At 50.3% G+C, this 17,568-nt stretch overlaps 1 protein-coding gene across 4 annotated transcripts in view; it reads right to left on the bottom strand.

Moving 5' to 3' along the window:
- Positions 1 to 14,144, bottom strand: part of BMP1 (bone morphogenetic protein 1) — an 89,009-nt gene extending 74,865 nt beyond the window's left edge. Inside the window, exon 1 of one of the 4 annotated variants that reach the window (XM_045005568.1) lies at positions 13,993 to 14,144. In XM_045005568.1, the coding sequence (XP_044861503.1) occupies positions 13,993 to 14,056 (64 nt within the window). In that variant the 5' untranslated portion in view covers positions 14,057 to 14,144. Of the gene's footprint in view, positions 1 to 11,385; positions 11,681 to 13,992 lie in introns of those variants that run through there. The other 3 variants (XM_045005569.1, XM_045005566.1, XM_045005567.1) reach the window with 3 other exon arrangements.
- Positions 14,145 to 17,568: the final 3,424 nt, after the last annotated feature.

The raw sequence follows: 17,568 nt of genomic DNA, 5'->3' as shown, positions 1-17,568 counted from the left end.
CTGCCCTTTATCTGTGCTGAGGAGTCTAGATACTAAATAGACAAGACAGATAAAGGTAGAGGACAGGAAGCATTTTTCTTCCCTTTTACAGATGGGGAAACTGAGGTGCAGGACAGTGACTTGCCCAAGGTCACACAGAGCTGGGACTAGAACCCAGGTCTCCTGAGTCCCAGTCTAGCACACTGGCCCCTGCCCCTTCTCGCTCCTGTTTTGTAGCAAGCTCAGCATTTTTGCCCTCTCCCCCCTTTGTCCGCAACTTCTCTTGTCCAGGATTCAAGGCCTTGCCCAGCTCTATTCTCTGCCTTAGTTTTTCCCCTTGCCTCCTTCATCCGACCATTGCAGTCCAGGATATCGCAGGCGAACTGCTGCCCAAGGCAGGAGATGCTGGGGCCATCGGGCTCACTGATGTCAGTGCCATTAGCCCGATTCACCCACAGGCTACTTTGGGGTTGGGTAGAGAAGTTAGCCATGTCCGTGGGGAAGCTGCGGAGACTGTGGAATGGGGAGGCTGTTTAGGAAGTGTCTCAGGGATGGGATAATGGCCGGGTGGCTTTGAGTCTTGTTTTGTAAATCTCCGAGGTTGGCACGCCCATTACATCTGCATCCCACAAAGCTGGAAAAATGCTTCTGACTTGGGTACCTCTGAGCTTAATCAGAGCCCACTCAACAATGAAAGGCGCTCAGCTGAGCTCTCTGGGATTCTCAGGCCAGGAGGGACCATTGTGAGCATCTAATCTGACCTCCTGCATAGCAATAAATGGTTTCCAGCTAACACATGCTCAGAGATGGGTCATGAAGGGGAGATGGTCTGGTCACCCCAAAGGAGGGAGGGAGGGGAACTCTCCTTATGGGGGTGGGACTCATCTTCCTACTGCTCCTGCTCCATTACTCCGAACAGAACAGATGCTTCCCAGTTGCCAGGCAAGGACACAGGTCGAGGAATCAAACCCAACACACATCAAAGCTGCTCTGGAAGGAAGCCACAAAGGAAGGATATTTATTAAACAAAGAACATTGCAAGGGGACACTGGGGGGATTTGACACACATAGACACACACTCTCCCTCCTCCTCGAGTTTGGATTCAATCTGCAAATTCAAGTCAACTATGAAAACAGAACTGGAGCCAGCAGAGTTAGTCACTTACTGAAAGAAGAGCGGCTGGAAAGAAAAATATTTGGAATCTATTCAGCGGGGGTACCAGATTTTTTTTTAATCCTTCCCCAGTTCTTCATGCTCAAGGTCATCTGCGTGGAAACAGGATCTTCAGAGGTGTGAGCAGGTTTTTCAGGAGGAAGAACAGTGTTTGTGGTTCATGGACAGGACTGGGAGCAAGGACTGCTGGGATCAGTTCCTGGCTTTGCTGCATGACTGTAGGGTTGATAACGCTGACTAACTCCCATTGTGCAGATGGGGAAATTGAGGCACAGAGAGGTGGGGTGGCCTATCTAATGTCACACAGCCAGTCATTGGCAGAGAAAGGAATACAACCTGCAAGTCATGTCTCCTGTGCCTTCCTCCTCTTATTGGAAAGCTGGGAAAGAATCCAGGAGTCCTGACTTCCAACGCACCCCTCCCCCACAGTGCTCTAATTATGAGACAACACTCCCTCCAAATCTGGGAATAGAACCCAGGAGTCCTGACTCCCAAGTCCCCTGCTCTAACCACTAGGGAACCATTTGCCAGCACAACTTTGCTGATCACGGATCAGACCGCATCACACACCTGACCAACGTAGCTAAGATAGGAAGTATGGCCAAAGACCAACCTGGCTTAACCAGGAGATCTTCAATGATCTAAAAATCAAAAATGTGTCCTACAAAAAGTGGAAACTAGGTCAAATTACAAAGGATGAATATAAACAAAATAACACAAGTATGTAGGGACAAAATTAGAAAGGCCAAGGCACAAAACGAGATCAAACTAGCCAGAGCCATAAAGGGTAACAAGAAAACATTCTACAAATACATTAGAAGCAAGAGGAAGACCAGGAACAGGGAGGCCCGTTATTCAATGAGGGGAAAAAAATAACAAAGAAAACGTGGAAATGGCCGAGGTGCTTAATGACTTTTGTTTCAGTTTTCACCAAGAAGGTTGGTGGTGATTGGATGTCTAACAGTGAATGCCAGTGAAAATGAGGTAGGATCAGAAGATACTAAAATACAGAAAGAACAAGTTAAAAATTACTTGAACAAATTAGATGTCTTCAAGTCATCAGGGCTTGATGAAATGCATCCAAGAATACTCAAGGAGCTGTTGGAGGAGATATCTGAGCCATTAGCAATTATCGTTGAGAAGTCATGGAAGATGGGAGAGATTCCAGAAGACTGGAAAAGGGCAAATATAGTGCCCATCTATAAAAAGGGAAAGAAAGACAACCCTGGGAATTACCGACCAGTCAGCTTAACTTTTGTACCCGGAAAGATAATGGAGCAAATAATTAAGCATTCAATTTGCAAACATCTAGAAGATAATGAGGTGATAAGTAACAGTCAGCATGGATTTATCAAAAACAAATCATGTCAAACAAATGTGATAGTTTTCTTTGACAGAGTAACAAACCTTGTGGATGGGGGGAAGTGGTAGACGTGGTATATTTTGTTTTTAGTAAAGCTTTTGATACTGTCCTGCATGACCTTCTCATAAATACACTAGGGAAATGCAACCTAGATGGAGCTACTATAAGATGGGTGCAAAACTGGTTAGAAAACCATTCCCAGAGAGTAGTTATCAGTGGTTCACAATCAGGGCCGACTCCAGGCACCAGCACAGCAAGCAGGTGCTTGGGGTGGCCAATGGAAAGGGGCGGCACGTCTGGCTCTTCAGCGGCAAGTCCCTCAGTCCCTCTCGGAGGGAAGGACCTGCTGCTGAATTGCCGCCGAAGAATGAAGCGGTGGGGTGTAAAGCTGCCGCCGAAGTGCCGCCGTTCTCGCGGCTCTATTTTTTTTCACCACTTGGAGCAGCAAAAACGCTGGAGCCGGCCCTGTTCACAGTCATGCTGGAAGGGCATAATGAGTGGGGTTCTGCAGGGATCGGTTCTGGGTCTGGTTCTGTTCAATATCTTCAGCAATGATTTAGATAATGGCATAGAGAGTACACTTATAAAGTTTACGGACAATACGAAGCTGGAAGAGGTGGCAAGTGCTTTGTAGGATAGGATTAAAATTCAAAATGATCTGGACAAACTGGAGAAATGGTCTGAAGTAAATAGGATGAAATTCAATAAGGACAAATGCAAAGTATTCCACTTAGAAAGGAACAATCAGTTGCACACATACAAAATGGGAAATGATTGCCTGGGAAGGAGTACTGCGGAAAGGGATCTGGGGGTCATAGTGGGTCACAAGCTAAATATGAGTCAACAGTGTAACGCTGTTGCAAAAAAAGCAAACATCATTCTGGGATATATTGGCAGGACTGTTGTAAACAAAACACGAGAAGTAATTCTTCCATGCTGATAAGGTCTCAACTGGAGTACTGTGTCCAGTTCTGGGCACCACATTTCAGGAAGGATGTGGACAAATTGGAGAGAGTCCAGAGAAGAGCAACAAAAATGACTAAAGGTCTAGATAACATGACCTATGAGGGAAGATTTAAAAAATTGGGTTTGTTTAGTCTGGAAAAGAGAAGACTGAGAGGGGATTTGATAACAGTTTTCAAGTATGTAAAAGGTTGTTACAAGGAGGAGGAAGAAAAAATGTTGTTCCTTAACCTCTGAGGATAGGACAAGAAGCAATGGGCTTAAATTGCAGCAAGGGAGGTTCAGGTTGGACATTAGGAAAAACTTCCTAACTGTCAGGGTGGTTAAACACTGGAATAAGTTGCCTAGGGAGGTTGTGGAATCTCTGTCATTGGAGATATTTAAGAGCAGATTAGACAAACACCTGTCAGGAATGGTCTAGATAATTAGTCCTGCCACGAGTGCAGGGGACTGGACTAGATGACCTCTCAAGGTCCCTTCCAGTTCTATGATTCTATGCCAGCAAAACTTTTAAATGTCGACCAGGCCTGAGTCTCTTGATGCCTCAGTTCCCCCCATCTGTGAAATGGGGAGAAGAGCAATTCCCTGCCACGCAGGGCTGTTGTGTCACTGTTACCAGGCTAACTGCACCTCGAACCCCTTCTGGCCTCTCCAAGGGCATCCCCTCTCAGGCCTCGGGCCATCACCTCTCTTTGGGTGGAATCACACAATTCTCTCACCCTCAAATTGGACCCTTGACTGCAGCCCCGGATACTAACTGTGATTGCCTCATCAGGCTTGACTTATGTTCAGTGCCCTCTGTTCTGTTCCCTCTGGTAGGCAGTGACCAAACAGCCTTCTTAAAGCAACATATTGTTTATTTACGCATGTCTAGTTTACCAGGTGTCTGTCCATCTTCCACATCTGGTAGATCTAAACTTCTACAGACACTTCAAGACATCTAGAGCAGGGGTCGGCGACCTTTCAGAAGTGCTGTGCCAAGTCTTCATTTATTCACTCTAATTTAAGGTTTCGTGTGCCAGTCATACATTTTAACGTTTTTAGAAGGTATCTTTCTATAAGTCTATAATATATAACTAAACTATTGTTGTTAGTAAAGTAAATAAGGCTTTAAAAATGTTTAAGAAGCTTCATTTAAAATTAAATTAAAATGCAGAGCTCCCCGGACCAGTGGCCAGGACCTGGGCAGTGTGAGTGCCACTGAAAATCAGCTTGCCCACCGCCTTTGGCACCCGTGCCATAGGTTGCCTACCCCTGCACTAGAGTCTGGGTGGTATACTCTGTTCTCTCAACTCACCAGGCAGTTTTCCCTGCCTGCTTCAGAGAGTGTGCCTTTAAATCCTGCTCTATCTTTTGATCAACCCCTTCCCAGGGATCAAGTCATTTTTTAACTGCCTATAGCCCTTTGATGTGTTACCTCCCAGTACTGGCAAAATAAACCTTGCAACTTCCTTGGAGACAGGCTAGGATCCTCCAAGCTAATAGCTTTCCCCACCATCAACTGTGTGCTTGGACATTCTTATCTGGGAGCTAGTGTCTTTTTTTCGGCCGCAGCCCCCACTGAATTAACACAATACCCCTATCTGAATACAGTAGTTACACCAGGAGTCGGCAACCTTTCAGAAGTGCTGTGCCGAGTCTTCATTTATTCACTCTGATTTAAGGTTTTGCCTGCCAGTAATACATTTTAACGTTCTTAGAAGGTCTCTTTCTATAAGTCTATAATATCTAACTAAACTATTGTTGTATGTAAAGTAAATAAGGTTTTTAAAATGTTTAAGAAGTTTCATTTAAAATTAAATTAAAATGCAGAGCCCCCCAGACCAATGGCCAGGACCCGGGCAGTGAGAGTGCCATTGAAAATCAGCTCGCGTGCCGAAGCCATAGGTTGCCTACCCCTGAGTTACACAGTCTTGCTCAATAACTAGGTTCACATATGCAGTCCGATAGTTATTACAGATGCTTCTCGTCTTTAGGACCTGCTAGATCCTTGCCATTAGGGCAATGTCCCAAGCAGCATCTGCTCGCAGCAGTGCAGGAACTATCAGACTCCAGGTAGCCCCAGCTTGGAAATCTGAAGCCACTGGGAAATGGAGCTATGGGGGGGGGGAGGGGCAGAAGGGGTGCAAACAGGGATTTCCTCTCTGTGGGGAAGGACACATGCCAGAATTACTGTCAGTCTCTCTAGAGCACCAGCCCAGGTTCGGGGAAAGAGGACATTTTCTTTTCTTCCCCAAGTGCCTCCTTCTTCCAGCCTATGGTGCTGCCTGCGCTCAGGCCCTCCTCTCCCAGCCGGAAACTGTTTGCCTGTGGCTGACCCCAGGAGACCTCATAATGAGTCAGTGCTGCCCGAGGCCTCTCAATCCATTCGCTCACTAGTCAGGGAGGTGCTGCGGCCCTGTCTCAAGCTGTGATAGTATCACATCTTCAAAGGGCCAGGCTGGGTCACTGCTTGGACTGGAAACCTCCAGGAAGTACATACGGCTGCTGATAGACCAGGAGGAGGCATTCTCTCCTCCCAAGCAATGCATAGTATGATTCTAGGTGCTGCCTTAAAGATAAAAACAGGTAAGAAATGCAGTCCTCAGGCAGATCAACCCCTGGAGATAACTGGCCCTTTCCTCTTCCATTCAAACAGTTCTTTCACCCACAAATTAAAGCCCCTTCAAATCTTTCCAATCTAGTTTCTCTTGCCGATCTCTCCCCTTCTGCTTGTGCTGCCTGCTGGATGCTTTGTTCTCTCCTTTCCTTCCTCTGCCAGAGAGGAAAGAGAAATCTGCAGGGAGTCTCTGTCCCATTCTGTCTCTAGCAGGCTGAAGCATCCTTCTTGTCCAAGTGCATTGCATGTGCTCCCTGTTCCTGTCCAGCAGCAGTGCTGGTTGATAAGCCTCGGGAAGTCCTGCGTCCCTTTTGACATGACCCGCTGGCATGAATCAACAGCAGGAGGATTTCCCAAGCTGCTGGCAGTGCGTACAGAAGGGCAGATGGGAGGTGCAGCCAAGCCAGGCACGCAGCCCTGTGCTTCGCCATGGGAAATCCCGCCAGCTTGCCCCAGGATTAAAACCCCAGTGATCAAAATTCAGCACGCGCGCTAAAGCTTACCTATTATTAACCGCATTGCCACCACCATGCCCTCCCAAAGCTGCAAGATGAGAGCTGACCTCTCCCCAGTTCCGTTTATTATAGAATCATAGCAATGTAGGGCTGGAAGAGACCTCACAAGGTCTTCACCCCACAACCGACACTGAGGCAGGAGTAAGTCCAAGACCATCCCTGACCAATGTCTAGTCAGAGGACACTGCAGTGTGAAATGAGCTACGCCCATGCACTAAAACAAAATCCAAATGTCATGGTGTGAAATTCACAAGGCCTATGCAGCGCTTTAAATCTCCAAACAAAAGCCTCACACTGGCTTCTGCTCAGTGGGCGCACTTCACCCTGGATGAATAAATGACAACGGTTGGAATAGGTCTGTGCATCATGATGATAAATACAACTGTAACAAGTGACTTCAGTTGACTCAACATGGAAACTGGAATTTAGGTCAAACCCTGCTCTCCTGCAACCAGGTGTGTATGGCCGAGATTCCCAAGGTATGATCTGGGAAGTTCTTGCATAGGCAGATGGTGGAGTTCACTAACTATCCCAGTTATTTGGGGGATAATCCCTATCTCATTCCCGGTGATCAAGTATCCTACACACTTTGCTATCCTGGATGCTCAGAGATCCAGAAATCAGGGCCCATGAAATGTCATCACACCCTGTCATATTGGAAGGACATTTTGACCAGCAAAGGGTCCAGTCTAAACTCCCGGAACAGAACGCCACTACACTTCAGAATGGGAAGATTCAAATCAGCCTTGACTCTGGGAAGGGGGGGAGGGGTCCAAAATCTGGACCCACGTTTTCCAGCTTTGCCCCTAAAGACGTCACATTACAGAGGCGGGGTTACTACAGCAGCACATCAGGCTGATAGGAACCAGTCACTCACACAGGACCAAACCCACAGCTACTGTCCCTCTCTAATGGCTCAGGAGACACCTGGGAGTTTGTTTTCATTGCCGAAGAGCTCAACAACTGTATATTAATCTCCCAAGGACAATAGAAGCACAAACATTATCTGGTTAGCACTTAATAGGGCATTGTGTGTTCAAAGCTCTGTTGCAAATGTTAATGCAGCCATGTTCACAATAAACCAGTAAGGTCGGTCAGTATCAATATCCCAATTTCACAGCTGGGGAAACTGAGGCACATAGCTGCAAAGGGGTTTGCTCACAGCTGCACACAGCAAGTCAGTAGCAGAATTGGAAGCAGAATCCAGACCCCTATGGTCTAGCCATTAGACCACACTTCCCTCCCAGGGATAGCACCCAAGAGTCCTGACTGCCAGTCCTGCTCACTCATTCCAGCCACAAGTTCACACTTCCATCCTAGACTTGGAAAGAGAACCCAGGAGTCCTGACTGCCAAACTCCTGCTTATTCCTCTAGTGTTCAACAGGAAACAAAGCGATATTTAGTTGACTTATAAACGGACTCTGTCACAAAAGATTGACTCAGTGGCAGCAGATGGGCCCCCCACAGGACTTGCTAACCCCACGGGCAAGCCACCCTATAAATACAGCAATTGTACAGAGCAGCATGTACAGAGATATACAAAAATTAAACAAAGCCCTACTAAAACAAGACACCTCACTGCACAAACAAGACACTGCACACTGCCCCAGGGGAGGGAACAACCCACATGTGAGGATGCCACTTAATGCCCGGCTGGAAGGTACTTCAGATAGGACAGTGTTGAGGGTGGTATGAGAACCTATACACAGTAAAAAAAGAATAGATGGACACTGTTCTCCCGGCCCAACAGGGAGAGTGAATGCCACAGCTAAGGGCTCCTCTCCCTAGCGTTGCCAGCCCCCGGGGTTGAAATTGAGGGTGTGTTAGTCCGAGTGCTGCAGGGGATCCCGGTGCTTAGGACAGAACCCACAGCACACACAGACTCCGATGCAGCTCACTGGTCCTGGCAAATTACCAAAGCGCCCCTCAGCGCTGTGGAGTCTGGACTACTAACTGACTGAATTGGCCTTGTCAACACCGGTTCTCCACTTGTAAGGTAACTCCCCTCTCTACAGGTGCCAGTATATTTATGCCCGTATCTGTAATTTTCACTCCATGCATCTGAAGAAATGGGGGTTTTACCCATGAAAGTTTATGCCCAAATTCATCTGTTAGTCTTTAAGTTGCCACCGGACTCCTCGTTGTTTTTGTGGATACAGACTAACCCGGCTACCCCTCTGATACTGAACAGCTAAGGAAGCAGCAGCTGCCGTGGCTCTGGATCAGAGCCGGAGAGGTTTATTTTGACAGGAGGTAAGGAGACGGACTGCAGGACCAGGGCCACTGTTTCCATCTAGGGAGCAGGCACAGCTGTGATGTGGGAGCTTTGATGCCAAAGCTGGCAGGACCACAAGCCTGGCTGCATTTCTCAGGAAAACGCCTATTGGCACCACAGCAGGGTCTGGGCCAGTACCACCCTGGGGTGGGGGTGGAGGGAAGTTCTGCAGCAGGGAGAGATGGCAAGGGGAACATTAGGGTGGCCTCAGGATACCCGTGGCATGAGCTGTGCAGTGAAAACCAAATCCATTTCTTAGCTATTCCCACTGCTCCTTCTCCATGCGGAATTTAAGGGAGCCACGGAATAATTCCAAGTGCCAAGGAGTCAGCTGTTTCCGGCTGCTCTTAAAGTCCTAGGAAACTTATTGCAGCTGGTGCCTTGAGAGACGAAAAAAAAAAAACACAAACACACAGACTTTCCCAGAGCCTTGTGGGATATGTAGTTGGCCAGGCCAATCTTAGCAGAGGAACTGCTTCCCTGTCCTGTAGGAAGCAATGGGCAAGCTCCCATCTGACCCCCAGATCCTGAGACACACTTGAAGCTAATTGAGTGATAAAGAACTCTTCAGGATAGGGCCTGTGTTTGTACAGTGTCTAATGGAGCCTGATTCAGATTGGGGCCTCCGGACACAGCCACCATACAAATGGCAATAACTCAATTAGTCACATATGGATCCAATAAAGGACGGGTGGGGGGCAGGGCTCCAGCATGCCGCTCCACATGTCTCTCACCACACAATGGACCAGCAAGCACAATCAGAAGGAACTCCTCTGGACCTACCTCTTGTCCAGACTGACCTCCATTAATTTAATCAACAATTAAATCCCCCTCTCCTACGCACATGCACAAGGTGACGAAGTGGAGGCTGAACAGAGCAGATTTAAAGGGACAACTGGTTCCTATGTCCAGAGCACAAGGTTAGGCTCTGCAAGATCTGACCTACTGTGTGACCTTGGGCAACTCATGGCTGCTCTCTGGGCCTCAGTTTCCCCTCCTACATTTCATCACTCTTGTCTATTTCAATTGCAGGCTCTTTAGGGCAGGGAGCGTCTCTCATTCAATACAGCACCTGGCACAATGGAGCCCTGATCTCAGCTGGGGGCTGTAGGTGCTGCTGTAATTTAAATACCAACCCCTTAGCCATCTCCTGGCCTGGCTTGCTCAAGGAAGATAATAAACATCATTCTAATACAACAATAACCACAATTAGAGGGTGCTTTGTATGATCACAGTGATACACACACAAATTCAGGCCCTACTCCCACAATCCAATCTGCCCCAGGGGACCCCAGCACCCATAAGGATACCATTGTGGGTTTAGATTTTAAACTCTCCCTCTGTTGGTTGGTAAAGCATCATGCTAGACTGATTAATAATAATAAAGAGTGAGATAATATTACTACTGAGGCTTTGTAGGGCTCTTTTCCCCATCAGATCTCAAAGCACTTTACAAAAGACCGTCCTCATTATCCCCATTTTACATATGGGGAAACTGAGGCACCAGCAGTGAAGTGACATGCCCAAGGACAGGCAGCAGGCTAGTGGCAGAGCCAGGAACAGAGCTAAGTCTCTGATCAAATAACATGTCATAATCACTAACTGAGATAACACTCCTCCCACTCAAAATCCCTCTTTATCAATCTTAATCCAATCCCCACCCTTATCACCACCAGGCTTTTCCGCTGTTGTTTCGCAGCGGTTTATACAGCTGCCTGGGAGAAGGAAAGAACAAAAAGTTTTGCAAACTCTTTGGGTCCCGATTCTCCTCTCGCTTACTGGGTTTTGGAGCAGGATCCCTCCCCCCTTCACACCGGAGTGAGACAGGAGTGAAACCGGTGTAAACGAGAGGAGACCTTCAGAGACCTTAGCCAAAAAGCCTTAGCTGCTAGTGGGCCAGATGTGCCGGGGACATGGGGGCGATCCGGGCTGGAGGAGTTAGCCTCCTTTGACAGCTCCTCCTGGGAAGCGGGAGAGCCCTCCCCCGAGCCTCTTCCACGTCCGAAGTATAAACAGATGGATGGATGGATTCCCCCCAGCGTAACCTCGTGGCAACTTCCTTCCCCGTCTCCCTTACATGAGGTATGCTCAGCCCCCCCCTCCCCCAGCCAGACCCAAACCCTCCCCACAAAGAAACCCAAAACTCCCCGGGAGAGAGGGGAGGAAAAACTCCGGGGGGGGGATTCATTTCCTGCAGCACAAAGTGGGGGTGGGGGGAACAACCCAGAAAACTCAAGTCTCCAGCCCCGGAGCTTTTCCCTGCCCGAGGCTGTGTCTGCCTGGGCTCTGCTCCCTCCCAGCCCCAGCAGCAACTTTGAAAGTGTCCCTGAAACACCCCCCCCTACGTCCCCTTTCTTTTGTCTGCAGCTGCCCTGCCAGCCAGGCAGTCTGCATGACCCAGGCTCACCCAGCCCCTGTCCTTCCATGGCCTCGCTGCCCGCACACAACCCCCCTGCCGCCCACCAAAGGACGCGGTTGCACAGGGGCTTGGGGGCCGGGGATCCCTTTGGCCCTACCAGCTTTGCAAGGATCCTTATAGTCAATGGGGTCAGTGTCTTCCTCTTCCTCCAGCTCATAGGTGTAATCGGGGAAGTCCAGGGCTCGCCCCAGCACCGCGAAGGACAGGAGCAGCCAGCACGCCCTGGCCCCGGACATGCTGGCTGGCGAGTCCCGGGCAGACGCGCCTCGGGACCGAAGGGAAAAGCGGAGCGGGAAGGAGGGGGAAGGAGAGAAGTGGAAGGAGATGGGAGGGTTTTCCCCCCTCGCTCTCGCTCTCTTTTTTTTTTAGGGAAATGAGAGCCGGTGGGGGCGGGTTCAGGCCGGGAGCTCAGCCCCTCCAGCCTGCAGAGTTTGCTCGCAGCCCTGCTGGGAACGGGGCCAGCCCGGGGTGGGGGAGAAGCGGCTCCCGGAGATGCTCTTGCATCGCCGCTCCCCGGCCTGGGAGCGCCCTCCGCGGGGCCTCCGGGCACCCCTCGCCGCTGCGCTGGGATCGCCGCCCGCCCGCGGCTGGGAATGCCCGGCATCCCGCGGCATCGCGCCGCGGCGTGGGGCCGTCACACCCCGCCCCCGCGTGGGCACCGGGGGCCGGACCCGGGAGGACCCGCTGCTGTGCGCTGCCCCCTTTAAGTGGCAGGTTTCTATAGGGCGGCAGCGGGGGGGGGGGGCGTTCCAGACCCCCCCGCTGTGAGCTGATCTCTGAGCTGCGAGGCCCCGGGGAGCCCCCTGCCATGGTCCAGTCCCCTCGCCCACCCCTTTGGATGCGGCTTCTTGCAGCTAAGCCCAGAGAAAAGGGCAACCCCAGGCTGCAGGGCTCCCAGCTGCCTGAGGAGCGATCAGGACAGCTAGGAAATGCTGCCCCCTCTCTGCTCCGGCCCTTGGTATGTTTACCGGGGAGGGAGAAGGACTGGGAGACTCATCCCCTGCTGTGATCCCAGGGCTGGTCGATGAGTGGCAGGGCTTGAGTGCCATGGGATAGACCCTAAAGCAGCTGCTTGCTGAGGAGGAAACTGGGAAGCCTCCTTAGCGGTCTGTTGGTTGCTTTTAATAGGGGCTTGCATTGGGGTCTCCACAGACAGGCATGAACCAAAACCCTCGATCCAGCCATTCCCAGGATCCGAGCATCACAAGGGATTCTCCCCCTGCCTTCATGCAAAGAGGATGCAAAATGCTGCTGGTGGTGTGAGGGGCAGTTCTGGTGGGCTGGAGTCTCACACTCACTTTTCACGGGTGTAAATGGCTACCGAACTGGGCTCACATCTAGCCCCCCGGGCTGGGAAGGGGACAGCATGCTTCCCCAGTGTCAGAGGAAATACAGGGTGGAGTGCTGCACCCCTGTGAGTTCTCCATCTAGGAATCTAGCCATTCCTCCTCCCCCCACCCCAGGGGGAAGTCCCTCAGATGCCTGGCACTCATTTCAGTAGGTGCACTGAGCATGGGAAGCACAGTCTCTGCCCCGTGAATCTATGTCACTTAGGGGCCTGGTCTGGAATGGGACCGGCGAGTTCATAAGAGTCTGATTTGGACTGTGTGAACCCTCGGCAAGGAGCCGTCAGAGCTGCAGGGGGCTGCACCCTTTTGCACATCTGGCCCCGCTCACAGTTTTCTAGCAGCCCTTCTCACAAGGTGAATTTCATGCTGCTGAGATGTGCTGGCCTGACAACCCTGGAGCAGAACACCCTCTATCCCTGGAGCTAGCACAGAGCTGGGGCAAGCATCCCCTGTACACACACTGGGCCCCGCCAATGCTCTCAGCCTCGGAGTTCTCCCTCAGCCCACTCGCTCCTGGACCTCCCTGCTGGAGCCACCCAGGCTAAGCGGTGCCAGCTGCAGCAGGGGTTTCACCTGCACACGTGGGAGGTACACACTTGGCCCCATAAGAACCCACCAGCTTGTTCTGACACAAGGCCAGTACCTGTGCAACATGCTTCTCCACGCGGGACTGATGCACAGGGATGGACTCTGCCCACTGGAGAGGGTGTCTGAGCGGCCAGGGGTGCTGCTGAGCCCCAGTGTTCAGCCAGATTAACAGCAAGGAAATCACTGTAGGGTGACTGGTGTGCTGGGGGGAGGGGGACTGTATTGTGCAGAGGGAGCAGGGCAGGGGAATTGCTTGGTGGTGCTAGTAGATGTGTGTGTAGGGATAAAGCCAGGCCCTGGCAGCAGCCCCAGCAAGGAGAGATGAACAGCCTTTACATGTGCAGGGAGCTCCCTACATGGGAAGTTTGGCCCAGCACCCGTGTAATGGAGGTCTGTGGGCGACATCTACAGGTCAAGCCCTGTCACTTCAGGCCTCTCTCGTGGCTGGCAGCTGCTGGCTGGCTTGCACGATGACCCTGAGACCTCCTGTTGTCAGAAGCCCTTTGGAAGCTGAGCCCTGGGGAGCAAGCTGGCTGCAAACAGAAGGCCTAAGGAAGTGGGTACCAGGATGGCAGAGGGACAAGCAAACATTCCCTGTCCTGCTCCCAGATTGGGACTAGCCCCCTTGACTTGGCTGAGGCTTGGATCTCCCCAGGTTGTGCCCAATCTGCAGAACAGCAGTGGGGTTGTGCTTGTAGGTTATTCTCCACCCCAAGAGCAGCTATGGACCAGAGGCAACACATTTCCCACTTTGAACAGATCCTTACCTTTCCTTCCTGCCTCTAGGACTTCCTTGGCTGCATGCTGGGTCTGGCAAGATGTGCCATGCATCTCAGTGCACTAGCAACTGCTGGAGTAGTAGAACCCATTGGCTGCTATAATAGAGCTTGTGCAGACACTTTTGTAACCTTTACCCTGGGCTAGGCCATAAACTGCAGTCTCTTCCCAGCAGCCCTGGATATCACCCCTTTGATATGGTGAGTATGTGCAGGTGTAGGCTGTGTGTATATGGGCGGGAACAGTGGTCTCACTTATTAAGGTGTGTGTGAGGATACTGTTATATATATATATATAAGTGCTTATGATGCTTGTGTGTAGGTGTGAGCAGTGTCCTTACCCTTGCATTCACTAATTGCCCTTGTCTCTTTTACCTGCAGAACACAACCCTGGCTGTACAGAAGACAGAAAGCAGAGTTACCTCTGTGAAGATGAGATGTTGTGGGAGTTTCTTCCCCGCAGTTCTCAGTGGAATTTCTACTGCCTGCTCCTCTGAGAAGGACTAGATCTCTGCCTGTATCAAACACTGAACACCTGCCCACAGAGCGGCTGGTGGTGCTGATGTGAGAGGGATGCCTTCCCCTCTCACAACTACACTGTCTTGTTTCCAAATGGTTTGGCAGGGAAGTGTATTTAAAGTGGTTAATATTGTTATTTAGATTATGGGAACACACAAAGGTCCCCACTGAGCTCAGAGCCCCATTGCGCCAGGGGCTATCCACATAGAGAGGGACAGTCTTGCTCCCGGTCTTCCTTTAGCATCTATTTCCCCTCCCCCCCTTCTCATTGTAGTCTTTTCCTCCCTCCCCTCCACTGGACGCAGAACACCATGTTTCCCATCCCAGGCCAAACCCAGCTGAGTCCAAAGGGTTAAGGGAGGCCTAGGTCTGGGAGCGAATTCAGGCAGCACTGGGGGGAACTGCTGCAATGCTGAGCAAGGCCGTGATTTGTGAGGGTTGGCCACTGGCCAGCACTGGGATCAGCCCAAGCAGTGGCCACTAGGTAGAGCTCCAAGCTTGCTATTGTCTGTCAAGGGCAGCACACATGCAGGGCTGAATTGTTACTAATTTGTATCACCATAAGTGCCTGGGAGTCTGAGTCCTGGACCAGGCCCCCATGGTGCCCAGCACTGTACAAACAGAACAGAGGGATGGTCCCTGCCCCAAAGAGTTTACAAAACCCATACAACTCCCTTAAAATCAATGGGCATGATGTGCATCCCCATGTTTTGATGGGGTAGGATAGACTAGGGGTTCTCAACCTTTTTCTTTCTGAGGCTCACCCCAATATGCTATAAAAATTCCATGGCCCACCGGTGCCACCACAATTGGTTTTCTGCATATAAAAGCCAGGGCCAGTGTTAGGGGGTAGCAGGGAGGGCAATTGCCTGGGGCCTCAAGGCCCATCTCCCCCTCCCCCCAGTGAAGCTACATTACTTACCCTTTGGCTTCAGCCCTGGGTGGCAGGACTCAGGGCACTGGACTTCAGCCCCATGCAGTGGGGCTTTGGCTTTCCGCCCAGGGTTAGATTCTGAGCCTGCTGTCCTGGCTGGGATCGGTGACCCGGGCTACACAGGAGGTCAGACTAGGTCATTTAGTGGTCCCTTCGGGCCTTACACTCTGTGTGCTGTGATGCACTATGCAGCATACAGCGTTCCAATTTGCTAAGGACTTTAAATGCACTGTGAACTGCTCTTGGCTCTTTTCCATGACTTGGCCCACAACAGCGCACAGTGGCATCACAGGGGCTTGGCTTAGCTGCCTGAACTCATCAGGTTCACTGACCACTGCTTCTGCTCTCACGCCCCTGAGGTGATGCTCCTATAGGACCCAATCCTGCTCCCGTTGAAATTGATGGCAGATCTCGCAGCGGGATGAGGATTGTCCCCAACTTGCAAGTACAAATGGTTTGGAAGGGAAGTGTATTTAAAGTGGTTAATATTGTTATTTAGATTATGGGAACACACCAAGGTCCCCACTGAGCTCAGAGCCCCATTGCGCCAGGAGCTATCCACATAGAGAGAGACAGTCCCTCTCCCTTATTTATTGTTGTAAATAAGAGAGGAATCAGAAATGAAGGGACTTGCCCAAGGGCATCCAGTAGATAAGTGGCAGAGCCAGGCCTAGAACCCAGTTCTGTTGACTCCCAGTCCAGGGTCCTGGGCATTAGGTAATGCTGCCTCTCCGTTAAACAGTCAGGTTAATATTTTGCCCGTTTGTGTGACAGTCTCAAACTCCTTTGCAAACATTAACATTCACTGCAGGTCAGTGTTGTTAGTCACAATACAGAGACTAGGACGGAGGCATAGAGAGGGCAGGGCCAGCCTCATTTTCAGCAGGCTGAGCACCCTCAGCTCCCCCCGATGCCAGCCGGAGTTGCATGTGCTCGACTCCTCTAAAAATCAGGCTAGAGGTATCTCAAGTTGGGTGCCAAAAATCTGAGGCCACTTTTGGACAAAGTGCCTGACGTTCCATAGTGAGTCAGTGGCAATGAAGAAGATAGAACTCAGGAATCCGGGGTCCCAGATTCCTGCTCTGGGTACTAGCTAAAACTTTCTTCCAGAGATGGGAATTGAACCCAGGAATTCCAGCTCCCCCTTCCTTTTCCTATCTGCCAAATAACATTCCTTGTCTCCTGTTTTCATTTCAGTAACTGTTAAATTCAGAATTCCTCTCATTCCAATCCCTTACTCAAACATCACTGCTGAGGGGGAAAGCCTGTCTCTTTAATAAATCACCTTTGCTGTATTTCCCCTTTGTTTCCCCCCACCCACTCCGGGGTAGATAATGTCAGGATATACACTACTTCAATTACACAAAAGCGCAGGTTCATTTTAGACCCAACATTTAGATTTTTGTTAAAACGAGATTTTAACACTAAGTGCCATTAAAAAAAGTTTCCATTCAACAAAGAACCCTTTGAAAACAGTGGTTTTTTGTCCCCCCCTCCTTTCATGGTGTGCAACCCACACACTGCAACATCGGGCTCGTGCACGAGAACGCAGAAGGGCAAGAAGCAAACCCAGTGTCATTGTCTGTGTAGTCTTGAGAGGAGACAAACAGCGTCTGCGGTGAAACGTTTCAAATGTAAAAGCTGAATGTCTCAGACACTTTACATGTTAATAACTTCAGGCTCTCTTAGGATTACAGGAAAAGATGTTTGGTTTCTGGACACTATTGGGCCAAATCCTCAGCTGGTGTAAATCAGCCTCCACCTATTGATTTCATAAGTGGCCTGGTCTCTCATTCTGATTGCCACTTAGGAGAACTGGAAATCTCACTGATCCTTGTCCTGGAATTTCATTCAGAAGGCTTCATTCTATTCTTTTAGCAAGAGGTGCTCCAATGTACAGAAGTGCCCTTTAGCAAGTCCATTCCTTAATTCTTTCAAGTGGGCTTGCTGGAAACTGGATATTCTGTACCCACAACAGGACAAAAATGAGAACCCCGCTGGCATTATTGAGTGAGTGTAGTGCCATGTGGCATCATGCGACCTGGGGAGGTTAGGTTGACCTCACATGTTCTCTTTAAGAACCAGAAAGCTAAAATCTGGGAAGTCCTTGACAG

The sequence above is a fragment of the Mauremys mutica genome, chromosome 2 (genome assembly GCF_020497125.1).
Source record: "Mauremys mutica isolate MM-2020 ecotype Southern chromosome 2, ASM2049712v1, whole genome shotgun sequence".
Taxonomy (NCBI): Eukaryota; Metazoa; Chordata; order Testudines; family Geoemydidae; genus Mauremys; species Mauremys mutica.
Note: the sequence above shows the minus strand (reverse complement) of the source record. Positions and strands in the feature narration are given on the sequence as shown.